The sequence below is a fragment of the Patella vulgata genome, chromosome 3 (assembly GCF_932274485.2).
Source record: "Patella vulgata chromosome 3, xgPatVulg1.2, whole genome shotgun sequence".
Lineage (NCBI taxonomy): Eukaryota > Metazoa > Mollusca > Gastropoda > Patellidae > Patella > Patella vulgata.
This window is the reverse complement of record NC_065881.2, coordinates 38,153,011-38,168,801: the sequence shown is the minus strand read 5'-3', so window position 1 is coordinate 38,168,801 and position 15,791 is coordinate 38,153,011. Positions and strand designations below refer to the sequence as shown.

The following is a 15,791-nucleotide window of genomic DNA, read 5'->3' as shown; positions in this document are numbered from 1 at the left end:
CCTCTAAAAATCAATAGGCTTCTTCATCTCATGACATTAAACATTGTGTATAAATTTAAAGTCAATCGGATATTAACTTTAACCTCTAGAGCGTCCGCGGGATGGACGGACGGGGGCAACAACAATATATGACCACATTTCAATGTGGGCCTATAAAAATTGGACGAGTTCAGATAGATATTTTGCTGCTACGTTGTTTATGCATTTAAAAGTAAAATTTTATAGTCAATTCGATAGGGCACAGGTAACCAGTGGAGTTTTACTAGTATTCCAGGTGCACTGTAATAAGTTTAGCAGCAGAGTTTTGTAGAGAAAGAAGTTGGTTAAGAAGTTTCTGTGGAACACAGTCTAGCAGTGACAAGGGCTTGAACCAAGGTCTTGATTGCATCTTCAGGTAGATAGTTTCTAACTTGACTTATGTTGTGGAAATCATAATGTCCTATCTTACATATATGTTTAATTTGGGCTTCCATACACATGTGGCTGTCAAATATAGTTCTGATGCTTCGAGCGGAATCAGAGCAGAAAATTGTGGCATCACCAATACGAATGTCTTTTGGTATATTAAATCTTACCAAGTGTACAAATAGCATGTCTGTGTTCCTCATCAAAAGACAGTTTCATCAATGCTGCTATTGCAGGACCAGGCTGATGATCAATTTCTGCTGCATTTGCACCTGTAAATGGCAAATATAACATATGTTTATAATGAATTTAAAATTCTAATAGAAAGTGATAGTGTAAGTAAAATATTTCTTAAAGCATACGACACAATCCTCAATGAATAACCATCAATTTGAAAATATATTGAAACTACAAGCAAAAAATCGATGAGGGCTATCATTTACATGTAAATTTGCATGTCTTAAGATAGCCACAGTGATTAACTTATTTGTGGGTTTATTGAGCATTTTGAGTCTATACCAGTAATTGAATTTGTCCAGGTTAGGGATATCATACTTTCAGATAAAAGTTTAGTATAATATGATCGGGGCTCACACTCAATTTTTTTCCGCCAAAATGAATAATAATTTTTATATAAAAAAATGTTAATATTTTTTTTTCCGCCAACTAAAATATTTTATCTGCCAAAAATGTGTGATAACATGTAACAATTTTATTTCATTACCGGTATACAATATACAACACCTTACAAAATCCGTTGTTACATAAAACATTAGCCCAGTTTTAAGATGATTTACTAAGATAAGACTCTATTTGTGGTGACTTTAGTCTTTTCACACACCATTATTGGCGTTATTGCACAATATATTTTCAGTATTTACACGTCAAATCTCATCCAAGGATTGTCAATTTTCTAGAAATTTATGTTTTGCGTGTACACTAGGCCTATTGTTATTTTCAGGTACCGTAACTGTATCTGAATACTGACAGAATGATAGAAATTTCAATTTCATTTGTAAGAAATGCTTACAATCAGGCTTGTCGTTCGTTCACTTGGAGCAGTTTGGCGGCAGTAATAAAACATACAACGGACTGTTTTCTCATTCGAGAATTGTCGCTATTCGAGTCGTTCTTACGTATCCGACCAATGGTTATAATACAATTCGAAATAATAATATCCGATTAGGGCATGCTTGTATATTTTGCATGCTGTATGAAGCCACAGTAAACAGAATTCAACTATCAAAATATTTAATTCTCTTCGAAAAGGATTGTCGGCCATTTTGATTATTCCCATTTATTTTTTTAAGACCAAACGAAACATTAAATAAACACCACTTGGATTAATTATTAGGAGTAAATAATGACTTGAAACAGGCTTTATATATACCATTGGCAATAATCAATCAAGTAATCATTAATCGATGACAATTGGTTAGTATTACTCATTGGCACGATCCGGATTATTAGCGAGGTGATTAATTTATAGTATGCCGCCAGCGCCACGTGATCTATTGACACCCAATATAATGGTCAATCCAGTTCTCAAAAAAGAATCGCCAGTACCCTAAACCTTTTTTGCCAAAATTATCGCCATAATCAAATTTTGATCGCCATTTTCATAATTTTGATCGCCATTTTCATAATTTTATCGCAAATTGCGACCGACACCGTCAGCCCTGAATATGATCAACAAAGATTCTGAGATTTTATCCGTTTGATACTGTCTTCATTAGCCAGAATGGAGCAGAAAAGTAGGACGTGAAAACCCCATGTCATTTCATTTACCCCTTTGATAACACTTATTTGGTATTACTCTTCAAGATTAAAATGAGATTCTACCTTCATTTAAAGCATCATCTTCTTCACCAGAATCATTACGTAGTTGGTCACAGTGGGCTCGTATCTGTTCTAATAAACGTAAAACTCTCGCCTCTCTTCTACCTCTCTTGTCATCAGGATGAGAATGAACTATATTATGTAGGGCAGCTGAAGCGCGAGCTCTAGCTGGTTTAGAACCTCTTGTATTACCCAACAAACCAGAATCTTTATCACTACCATGTAATAGTTGAATCAATAATGGCAAACATCCTATAAGATAGTAATTCCTTTATTAGTTTTGATGCAGAATAATTAATTTAAATGTTATACTGTAAAATCAACTGATCTGATAAAAGCAGAGACACAACAGTCCCCATACTGATGATGGTATAGGTATTCGACTAAAAACAGACAATATAAAGGTTAAGTCAATTGTTAACAAATGATGGTAGATATATGATAACCTACAATGAGAAACACCTCCCTCACCTTTGCAATGTTCCATAATTATAAGTATGACATGCTATACAAATATATCGTAGGGGATACTTGATTGAACATTCTGGAATTCAATACTCTCAATCACTTGAAAGTTGTCATCAAGTCAACACGAGAAATACAGGCAGGACCCAACTGAATATACCAGCGGCTGCCAGGCAGGATACGCCCACATTTTACAAGAGATAGATAGAGAACAAGCTAACAACAAAAATGATTTTTTGAACAATCAGGGGCCATAATCCAGAAAGTTGTGGTCTGAAATGCGCAAATATCAAAAGGGACTAAGATTTTTGGAATATAAAGATATGTTTTAAGTTTTATCAAAATCGGATAAAAATTGTGACCTCTAGAGGGTCCATAACCTTTGTATTACATACTTATACACAATTTGTGTACAAAGAACGGCCATTTTATCGGTCAGTTTCGATTTTCTCGAAATTCCAATTCAACCTTCATTATGGTGGAATGGTGATATATCTAAATGGTTTTTAAAATCGGAAAAAAAATTGTGACCTCTAGAGAATCCACAAGCTAACCAGCGGCTGCCAGGCAGGATACGCCCCCATTTTCGAGAGATGGATAGAGAACAAGCCAAAAAGAAATTGATTTTTCCTACAATCAAGGGCCATAATTCAGGAAATTACAATTTGATATTCGCAAATATCGAAAGGAACCGAGATCTTTGGGTTATAAACTTACATTTCAAGTTTCAACAAAATCGGATAAAAATTGTGACCTCTACAGGGTCCACAACCTTGATAAACCATAATTTTACGCTATTTGAGAACGAGGGGCGGCCATTTTGCCTGTCAGTTTTGGGCTGATTTTCACGAAATTCGAACTCAGCCGTCCTTAGGGTGTAACGGTGATACACTAAACCGTTTTTTTAAATCGGATAAAAATTATGACCTCTATAGGGTCCACAAGCTAAAAACGCGATTTTTCTAACAATCAAGGGCCATAATTCAGGAAATTACAATTCAATATGCGCAAATATCGAAAGGAACCGACATCTTTGTGTTATAAACTTACATTTCAAGTTTCAACAAAATCGGATAAAAATTGTGACCTCTATAGGGTCCACAACCTTGATATACCATATTTTTACGCTATTTGAGAATGAAGAGCAGCCATTTTGTCTGTCAGTTTTGGGCCGATTTTCATGAAATTCGAAGTCAGCCGTCCTTAGGGTGTAATGGTGATATACTAAAATGTTTTTTTAAATCGGATAAAAATTATGACCTCTATAGGGTCCACAAGCCAAAAAACGCGATTTTTCGTACAATCAGGGGTCATAATTCAGGAAGTTACGGTCCAATATGCGCGAATATCAAAAGGAACCGAGATCTTTGGGTTATAAACTTACATTTCAAGTTTCATCAAAATAGGATTAAAATTGTGACCTCTATAGGATCCACAACCTTGATATACAATATTTTTACACTATTTGAGAACAAAGGGCGGCCATTTTGTCTGTCAGTTTTGGACTGATTTTCACGAAATTTGAACTCGGCCATCCTTAGGGTGTAACGGTGATATAATAATACGTTTTTTCAATCAGATAAAAATTATGACTGTCCACAAACAAATTGTGGACAGACGGACAAGGGCGACGATAAAATACAGCTAAATGAAAATGTGGGCGTATAAAAATCATAGCTGAAACTGCTGATTAAGTCATGATTCCGTATACATCACATCTGTTTTGGGGAGAGGATTTGATTCTGTGCCACCCACTTGCCAATTCAGTACATACCCACGTCATAATGGTCAATAGTGTTAAATTATATGTATGCATTTTAAAGTCATATCATTAAAAAAACAACTGTTATTAGACCCTTCATGTAAATGGATGAAATAATATAAATTTAATGCCATTTTCATAAATATGAATTTTATGCAAAAAACTAATTTAGACATTTCATGAAAAATTCATGTATATAATGGTTATTTCTATTTTTTTGTTTGGCTGTTGTTAACTAAAAATCATTCATCATGACTCTTTTAATTTATGCTTATTTAAATAATTAAAATTTGTTGATTTAGCCTACTTCTATCACATTCTAATGCAAATTGATAAATATCTACACCACCGATAAAATCTGAATCACTGTCATTCAATAAGGATGGTAATCCGTCATTAGAAGAACGTTGTCGTATAGGCCTAGACATAACACCGTTTTATTATAATTTTTTAAGAAGCAACAGTAAGATTTTTAACTGTCAAAATGTCAAACAGGAAGTACACAAATGAGAAAAAGCTGTCTGTTTATAAGGGAAGTAACTCTCAGTACGCTAGGAAGGTTGCATTTGACTAACTGGTTTTGTCAACAAAAGTGCCCTGGGTACTTACCGGTAACGTTATAGGTGTTGACAAAAGTCGCAGTGGGTCAGTTAAGAGTTATGTGTAGAACGAAGAAGGTACAGAACTGAAATATTTAAACCTACCTGACTGTCTCATAGCTATACAACTATCTTGTGATGAAGACATAGCTAGCAATGTTCTACTCATATCATCTTTATCATGGGTACCCAACATTGATAACAATGAATATACCATTTCAACCTGTACATAAACGAACATACAAAAACATTAGTTCATTTAAAGATAGGTTGCCAGGCAACGAAACATACGCCCACAGCAGCTAAATTGTCCGAGCGGTTGACAAGGGTTGTGACACATTTATTCTTTTGTAGATAATTGGGGGCATTTATTTACAAGACAATTTCATACAGATCAGATTATAATTTTCGTCGTTTGAGGGTTCACAAGGTTTTACAAACTGAAATAAGGGCCTTAACTCTGAAAGTAATGTACAGAAACTGTTGAAATTTGACCAGCTTTTTCATTTTACTAATTCAAATAATGCATATAAATTTCATACAGATTGGATTATAACTTTTGCCATTTGAACGTTCACAAATTCAACAAAGTAAAATAAGGGCCATAAATTTTGAAGCAATCGACAGAAATTGCTGACATTCAATAGGATTCTTGATTTCACTAATTTAAATAACGCATATAAATTTCATACAGATCGGATGATAACTTTCATCATTTGAGCATTCACAAGGTTCAACTAACTTTACAAGTAATTATTTGCATATAAATGATGCATATAAATTTCGTACAGATCAGATGATAACTTTCGTCCTTCAAATGTTCACAAGGTTCAGCAAAGTTAAACAAGGGCTATAACTCTAGTCGTAATTATTGGAAATTGCTGAGGAGTCTTTGTGTCGCTAATTTAAATGATCTGTGTAAATTTCATACAGATTGGATGATAACTATTGTCGTTAGAGCATTTACAAGGCGCAACAAAATGAAACAAGGGCCAGAACTTCAGCAGAAATTAACGGAAATTGCTGAAATTCAATGTGATTCTTTGTTTTACTAATCTAAATGATGCATATAAATTTCATACAGGTCGGATAATAACTTTTGTCGTTGGAGAGTTCACAAGGTGCAATAAAGTGAAACAAGGGCCATAACTTTAGACTTAACGGAAATTGCTGAAATTCAATAGATTTCTTCGTTTCACTAATTTAAATGATGCATATAAATTCCATACAGATCAGATGATAACTTTGTTATTAGAGCTTTCACAAGGTTCAACAAAATGAAACAAGGGCCATAACTCTAGAAGTAATTAAAGGAAATTGCTGAAATTCACAAGGTTCAACAAAGTGAAACAAGGGCCATAATTTCAGAAGAAATTAACAAAAATTATTGAAATTATATACATGTGTAGGCTTCTTTATATCACTTGTGTAAACAATAAATATCAATTACAGAACAATCAGATGATAAATGTAGTCTGTAGAGTGTTCACAAGAAATTGTGGACGACGGACGGACGTATGTACGTACGGACAGGGGGCGATGGCAATATACAACCACATTTCCAATGTGGGCGTATAAAAATCAAATTTACATGTACATTGAAGGAAATAGACTATCCTGTTTTGTTGTTATATGGTAGCAATGATGTCAATCTCGTTCAGTTATTCCAGAGACAAAATGTGGAAATAAAGAAATCTGTAATTAAAGTTACTTTGAAATCCATGCCCATGAGAATTATGTACTCATTTACCAACGTTACACTGAGTTTAGGATAAGTTATCTTTTGGATAAGTTATCTTCTCCACTGTCTAATACAAGCATGGAGATTACAAGACTTCTTCTAGGAACTGAGTCCAACTCCATACATTTTTATAATTTCGTTCAGTCACCTAGAGATTTCAACATACAAATTTCTCTTTTATTAGAAGTACTTAGCAAAAAGCAGGATGTGTCAACTTCTTGTTAGTCAGCAAGCTATATTAGTAGACTAATGAAAATAAACACACAAACATAGTTGCTATCTGATGTAGCAATGGTTACATACCCTTGTTCCCAGTTGTTGTGAGGATGGAGGAGGAGGTTCAAATTCAATAGCTGGTGGTGGTTGACGTCCAGACGTCTCCGAGTTGAAACTCATTACACTAGCTAGATCAGGATGATGGGTAGAAGCCATATCACTTTCTCTAACTTCATCTTCATCTATAATTGAAAGATAGGTTGCCAGGCAACAAAACATAAGCCCACAGCTTCTAAATCGTTCGAGCAGTCAACAAGGGCTGTCATATATTTATGCTTTTGGAGGTAATAGGAGCATTTACAAGACACCAATATCAATTTCATGCAGATCTAATGTAAACAAGGTTCAACAAAGTGAAACAAGGGCCATATCTGTAGACTATTAACAGAAATTGCTTAATTTCAATCGGCTTCTTCATTTTACTAATCTTCATAATGCATTTAAATGATAACTTTTGTCATTAGAACGTTCACAGGGGGTTCAACAAAGTGAAACAAGGGTTATAACTCTGGAAGTAATTAACGGAAATTACTTAAATTCAATATGCTACTTCATTTTACTAATCTAAATAATGCATCTAAACAGGGCTGTCGGTAATTTTTCACAGTTGATTAGCAGCACTGCTAATCAAAAGTCCAATTTTGCCAAATTTGATTAGAAAATTTAAAAATTGATTAGCAGTTTTTCAGTTTCAACGTAAAACACCTAAATAACAAGAAATTACTTTAATTCATAACAAATATGATTAGATTCCATTCTGACTATACTTAGATTTTTTAGCACTTCCACAAGTACTTGTGACAGTTTGTGAATGTGATGTAGACATTTAGTTAGGTCTTACGTCTGAAGCCAATTCTTGACAGTGACTTCCGAAGCCCCACTCATTTTAATTATTATTTTTTTGTTACGTTAGAAATCTTCGTTAGAAAACAATTTCGTCTGCTTTTTATCGTGTATTACTATTTTTGTTCAATCGGGCGCACCTCGATTAACTAGACACATGTGATATAAACAATAATACTTTACGGGAATTTTTACTTTGATTTATCATTTTACAACACGTTAACATATATTTATTTTTTTATATACAATACTTGGGGGATACACTGGATTTATTTCTTTCAAAATGAATATGATATAATTACTTGATGTCTCGCAACGTGAGTGGTACTACTTGATTCCCTATTTCCAGTTTAATAGTCCCTATTCATAGAGTTATGTCCCTATGTTATATAGTATTGTGTCTGGGTAGTTCGAGAAGAAAATGTCACACGGAGAATTCAGTTTTGTTTATAAAATTTTATTCAACATTTTATACACGTTGAAAGTTTTAAGTAAGCCTTCTAGTCTTCAAAATGTGGATTATTCTTGTGTCAATATCCAAAATGACAGGCATATTAATGATTCGCAGTAACTGCGAATCAAAAACGTTAGATTTTAATTTTTGGTTAGCAACGGACAAAATATGTATCGCAAATTGCGCTGCGATACTGGTTGTCGGCAGCCCTGCATATAAACTTCATACAGATCGGATGATAACTTTAGTCGTTTCACATAGTGAAACAAGGGCCATAACTCTAGAAGTTTTGTGTCTGGGTAGTTCGAGAAGAAAATGTCACATGGAGAATTCAGTTTTGTTTATAAAATTTTATTCAACATTTTATACACGTTGAAAGTGTTGAGTAAGCCTTCTAGTAGTTCTAGTCTTCAAAATGTGGATTATTCTTGTGTCAATATCCAAAATGACAGGCATATTAATGATTCGCAGCAACGGACAAAATATGTATCGCAAATTGCGCTGCGATACTGGTTGTCGGCAGCCCTGCATATAAACTTCATACAGATCGGATGATAACTTTAGTCGTTAGGGCGTTCACATAGTGAAACAAGGGCCATAACTCTAGAAGTAATTAACAGAAATTGTTTTGTTTTTTTATTTTGTCAAAATCTAGCATCAATACCGTACTCATTGTTAAAGCATAGATTTGGCTAGCAATTTAAATCGAGGTCTGCGATGTAAATCTAACAGCGGAGAATATTTTCGGCCATCTCTCTTACAGTCGTATTTCTCGGGAAAGGTGAGGCATTTTGATCGTAAAAAAAAGGAGACAGATGACCATAAAATTGTCGCCATCTTTGCGAATGATAAAATAACATTTGATTATCCAGTGCTGTTTGTGATTGCCCATAGTGTTTCCCATGGTTATGTACTTGATAGTTGTGTCTGATGTCCATTTCCTGTTGTCAAGAAACCTTCAATAGAGTTACTTCCATTGATCGCAGGAAATATGAACGAGCAGAAATTATTGACTTTGTTTATATTTTTATTTTTAAAAAATAAAAACGTGTCACACGGTCCATTTTTGATGCCGCAGCGGTATCTGAGAACCAGAATATTTTTTTTTATGTGTCCTAAATTTAATACAGATCAGACGATAACTTTTGTAATTAGAGCGTTGACAAGGTTCAACAAAGTGAAACAATAATTGCTGAAATTTGCTTCTTCGTTTTATAAATTTAAATAATGCATGTAAATTTCATACAGATAATTCAAACATACTTTATGCATGAGCTAAATCTGCCTATTGCGTGTCTTTATTTAGGCTTCAAATTAAATTAAGATAGGTTGCCAGGCAACGAAACATACGCCCACAGCAGCTAAATTGTCCGAGCGGTTGACAAGGGTTGTCGAATATTTATTCCCTTGCAGGTAATTGGGGGCCTTTACGATACAGTTCCATACAGATCAGATTATAATTCTTGCCGTTTGAGGGTTCACAAGGTTCTACAAACTGAAGCAAGGGTCTCAACTCTGGAAGTAATCTACAGAAATTGTTGAAATTTGACAGGCTTTTTTGTTTTACTAATTCAAATAATGCATATGAATTTCATACAGATTAAATGATCACTTTTGTCACAAGGTTCACAACCGCCATAACTCTACAAATTATTGACGGAAATTGTTGAAATTCAATAGACCTCTGTTTCATACATATCGGATGATACATGTAACTTTCATCAATCAAGAATTAACAAGGTTGAACAAAGTGAAATAAGGACCATAACTCTAGAAGTAATAAACGGAAATTGCTGAAATTCAATAGGCTTCTTCGTTTCACTAATGTAAATAATGCATATAAATTTCAGAAAGATCAGATGATAACTTTTGGTGTTTGAACGTTCACAAGGTTCAATAAAGTGAAACAAGGGTCATAACTCTAGATGTAACAAACAGAAATTATTGAAATTAAATAGGCTTCTTCGTTTCACTAATTTAAATCATGCATATAAATTTCACAAAGATTGGGTGATAACTTTTGGCGTAAGAGCGTTCACAAGGTTCAATAAAGTGGAACAAGGGCCATAACTCTAGACGTAATAAACGGAAAATATTGAAATTAAACAGGCTTCTTCATCTCACTAATGTAAACAACATATATCAATTTTAAAACAACTGGATGATATCTTTTGGCGTTAGAGCGTTCACAAGAAATTATGGACGATGGACGGACGTACCGACGGACGGGGGCGACAGCAATATACGTCCACATTTCCATGTGGGCGTATAAAAATTATAAGGATTAAGGATTAGGCTTCAGATGTTATAGAAATTATTAATTAGATCTTTATTTACACGACAAGCACAAAATCAACTCTGTAGACCCACGGATGGCTTGGATACACTTTGGATTTAAACAGTTATCCATTTAAAATTAAATCAATAAATGGCGGACTAAGCTAACATTTACCGTTAGTTGCTGATGTCATTATCGGAAACTGGTGATGAAAGGCCTGCCAAGTGAGGCTACCATAGCCATCACGCATGTTCTTTGATAATCGAGAATATGTGGGTGGAGTTATCGTCTGTTAATTAAACGATCACCAATTCTCATAGACGGTGCAGACACAATTGATGGCTATTTCTAGTCTAAACTTCCAACAGTGACAATTTCGTTCAGAACAAAGTAATTTGAAATTTTCAACATTTTCTTTTTATATCATCTATTTTTTAATTATTATAGCAAGAATGGCCAACTCTTTATAAAACTCTTAACTAATGTATCTTTAAGTCTTTAAAACATACACAAGGTTCAACAAAGTGAAATAAGGCCATAACTCTAGCAGTTATAAACGGAAATTGCTGAAATTCAATAGGCTTCTTTGTTTTACTAATTTAATTAATGCATATAAATTTAATACAGATTGGATGATAACTTACATTGTGTAAGTCGTTAAGAGTGGTCAGAAGGTTCAACAAAGTGAAACAAGGGCCATAACTCTAGCAGTTATATATGGAAATTGCTGAAATTTCACAGGCTTCTTCGTTTTACTAATTTAAATAAGGCACGTAAATTTAATCTTTAGAGCTGTCACAAGGTTCAACAAAGTGAAACAAGGGTCATAACTCTAGAAGTTATTAACAGAAATTACTGAAATTCAATAGGCTTCTTCGTTTTACTCATATAAATAATACATGCCAATTTAATACAGATTGGATGATAACGTCCGTCGTTAGAGCATTCACAAGGTTCAACAAAGACTATAACTTTTGAAGTAATTAACGGAAATTAATTTCAAACTGATCAGATATTAAATTAATAAATGCAGTCTGTAGGGTGTTCACAAGAAATTGTGAATGACGGACAGAAGCGACAGCAATATACGACCACATTTCCATGTGGGCTATGTATAAAAATATTAATTAATGATATATAATAACACTGGGAGTGCTTATAAATTGAGAGAATTGCTGACAGATGAAAAACATGTTTCTATAAGTACTGTGTTGACTGGTCGATATATTTTCTTGTTCAGTTGATATGTACTTTAGTGCCAAGTTTTCTTGTGCTTACTTGATTGTCAATGTTGAACTGAGAGGATGTTATTCGAAACCATTCAGATGTGCTATCCTTTATGAATTTGAGGTAAATAATATGCATCTGATTCATTTCAGACCTTAACCTTTATCATAACCAATAAAGTGAAATAATTTGGAACTAAAATGTATCATTTTAAAGACACTGAATATCATCTATCCAATATTCAAGGTCAAGTTAAGATTCTCAAATCTAGATTTTCCCACAGCAGCTAAGTCTTTCCAGCAGTCCACAAAGGTGGTCGCATAGGTATTCTTTTGTAAGTAATGGGGGCATTCAAAAGACACTATAAACTAATCCAAGAATAGCAACCCATGAAATTATTATTGGAAATAATTAAAATTTGATTGGCTTATAGTTCTCAGGTGCTAAAATTTATTATACAAAACGTGTATCAATGATCAGATAACTTTATCTATTCAAGTTTTCAAAAATCAAAAAGGATTCTTCATCTCATAAACATAAATACTGTGTATAAATTCAAAGTCAATCAGATAAAATAAGCTTCCAGAGCATACACAAGATTGTTGCAAATTGATCAAGAGCCATAACTCCATAAATTTCAAGGCAGACAATACATTAGTCTCTATAGCAACATATGTTAAATTGATCAATGGCAATAACTTTTGACAGTAATTATTAGAAATTAAGGAAAATGAATTGGATTCGTTGTGTCACAGATGATAACTAGAACCTTCACAAATGCTTTTTCTTCATGCTGTATTCCATTCTTAAATTTAAATATAGTTGATATAAAAAATAACCTAGATTGTTTTTAAGAAAGCCATTTAATTGAAATATCAAAACATTTAAATATTCCCACAGACTTCCCTTATTTCAGTTCACTTATTAAAGACTAAACAGGGAGCCACAGTGGCTCAGAGAGTAAATCTTATGCCTGCCTTCATTAGCCCAGTTGGAGCAGAACAGTAGGACGTTAAATCCGATTTTATTTCATTTCACAGACTAAATAATCAGAATATTACAGTTAAGTAATACTATTGATCTGTCATAATAACAGTCAAGAACTTTAAAGTCAGTGTCCGACTACACCATTCCATCAATCATTACCTTTGACATTTGGCCATGCACCATGATACATGGAAGACAAGTTCTGCGTACATGGAATACCATCCTCCATGCCGTCTGCTGGAAGCTCTTGAAGGACGACATCTGACGTTTGAGTGGCTATACAAACTAGATATTTACCAGTATTTGAAGTAATCATTCTTTTGTCTGATGTGTAACTGTTATTGTCGCATCCAGGCTTCGGTACAAATACCTATAAATATTAATACATTCAGAAATAATGACCACGTCATACATAGACGGAAAATCACTCACCACAGTATAAACTTTTTATCTGTCTGCCAACACCATAATATTACCATGAAATTGTGTAACTTTTCAACTTAAAGAGTAACAAACCTAATATGCATGAGAGGGACGGGTCCATGAAAAGATGATAATAAAATAAGGGCAAACTGTCCATTGTTGGAATCAGTTCTAAATACAAAAAAATTTATGTATGAATAAATACAATACATACTAATGTTGAGTGTTAAAGGATACCTTGCTGATTCTCATTGCAATATATTTACCAATGGGTTTCCCTTTGCTTATTTCAGGCCAATTTCAGGGGGAGTAGGTCATCCAACTGGGCCCACCACTTGATTTAAATTTAAGCCTAACCAGCAGCTGCCAGGCAGGATACACCCACATTTGCAAGAGATGGATAGAGAACAAATTAAAAACAAACATGATTTTTTGTACTATCGGGGGCAATAATCCAGAAAGTTATGGTCTGAAATGCACAAATATCAAAAGGGACTGAGATCTTTGTGATATAAAGATATGTTTTAAGTTTCATCAAAATTGGATAAAAATTGTGACCTCTAGAAGGTCCACAACCTTCGTATTAAATACTTTTACACAATTTTTGTACAAACAGCGGCCATTTTGTCGGGCAGTTTCATTTCAATTTTCCTGAAATTCGACTCCAACCTTCATTATGGTGGAATGGTGATATTTAAAGCGGAAATTGCAAATTTTCTAAGTAAGTCAAAACGTAATTATTTCTATGTCTTTTGCTCAATAGATTGTCAACTCACAATTGTACGATCGTATGTGTCATTCTCACACTTACAACTCATTTACACAGGAAATAATAACACAATTACCTCCCAAATACCTCCCTTGTTTTCTATTCTCCACCATGGAGTAGCTTTTTCAAACATTTGAAAATGAAGAGGAAAATGATATTTTTGCCAATTTCTCAGCTGGCAATAGTGAATTATAGGATTAATAGGATTATTCTTTAACAAGGTAGGGCTGTTTATGGATACCATCTATTTTCGGGCTTTATTTTAATAAATTTTAAAAATATAACTTAAAAATTTGCAATTTCCGCTTTAAACGTTTTTTAAAATCGGAAAAAAAAATTGTGACTCTAGAGAATCCGCCAGCTAAAAATGCGATTTTTCGAATAATCAGGGGCCATAATCCAGGAAGTTACTTTCGGATATGCGCGATTATCTAAAGGAACCAAGATATTAATGTGTAACGATGATATATTCAAACTTTTTTTTTAAAATTTTGTACAATTAAGGGTAAGGCTGGGAATCGATATGAAATTTCAATATCGATTATCGGCAAGAATTTGTCAGCGATTATCGATAATAATCGATTATCATTTTTCCGGAAAAATCCGAACTTTACCGACCTGTTATTTGTGTTGATCGAGTTACAGTAGTGTCATTATCCTAGTCTAATACTGTGCCGATGTACGTAAAAAAATCAATTAATGTAAAATAATTACATGTAGTTGCTAAATGTAGGACTAACTTGAGTATTATTCTAAGTTTTGTTCTTGATTTATTTGAACCTTTTTTTATTCCAATATCTCCGATAAATACAAAGACAATACATGGTTTCTCTTTGCAAGTGACTGGCGATCACACAGTGTTACTACTAATAGAATAAAATAAAATAGAAGGTGTCTATTGATTGGACAATAAAAAAATAATTACGGGCTTTCAAAGTAGAATTTTTATGATTGGTTAATTTAGATGAAAACCAAAGTAGAACTCTTCCACGAAATTACGAGAGATATAGATATTTTCCCTGGAAGTCAAAAACGTGTTTTGTATGGGCTGTATCTGACATGATTTAGTAATAAAAGCGGAGTTGATCATTAATAATACAATTAGTTTTATTGTGAAAGCAGACGATTTCTCTACAAATCAATCAAGAACAAAGAAGGGAGATAATTCTAATTTTACTATATATCACGTGCGATTGTCATTGTTCACAAAGTGCGTGACCTATTTTAGTTTCAACTAGTAATAACAACAAAAACAACGAAAATATTAAAACAATGTATTTAATCTTAAACTTTAGTTTTTTACAATAATATATATTTAAAATGTGCCAGTTTGTAAGCAGAGGGTGGAAATAGTTGTTGTGTTGACGTTGTGTATTCATTCATTCGTCTGCTAATGCCAGACTACGGTAAGTTCAGTCATGTGAAAGTGACCGTAACTTGCCGTCAGAAGGTAAATATACCGATAATCGATATTTGAATTTCAATATCGATTATCGTATAGCTAAATAACTTCTACCGATTATCGATTATATCGATATTTTTGCACAGCCTTAATTAAGGGCCATAATTTGGGAAGATACGATCCGATATGTGCGAATATCGAAAGGAAACAAGATCTTTGGGTTATAAACATGTATTTCAAGTTTCATCAAAATTGTGACCTCTAGAGGGTCCACAACCTTGATATACCAGATATTTACACTATTTGCATATGAGGGGCGGC

General features: G+C 33.6%; 1 protein-coding gene across 2 annotated transcripts in view; it reads right to left on the bottom strand.

The window, feature by feature from the left end:
* The window catches only part of LOC126814435 (adenomatous polyposis coli protein), a 93,229-nt gene that overhangs the window by 10,581 nt on the left and 66,857 nt on the right, over positions 1 to 15,791 (bottom strand). For both annotated transcript variants that reach the window (XM_050539536.2, XM_050539538.2), the window contains 5 exons: positions 13,036 to 13,246; positions 7,115 to 7,269; positions 5,176 to 5,293; positions 2,248 to 2,496; positions 576 to 677 (listed from right to left, as the gene is read on the bottom strand). In XM_050539536.2, coding sequence (XP_050395493.1) covers positions 576 to 677; positions 2,248 to 2,496; positions 5,176 to 5,293; positions 7,115 to 7,269; positions 13,036 to 13,246 — 835 coding nt within the window. The remainder of the gene's footprint in view (positions 1 to 575; positions 678 to 2,247; positions 2,497 to 5,175; positions 5,294 to 7,114; positions 7,270 to 13,035; positions 13,247 to 15,791) is intronic.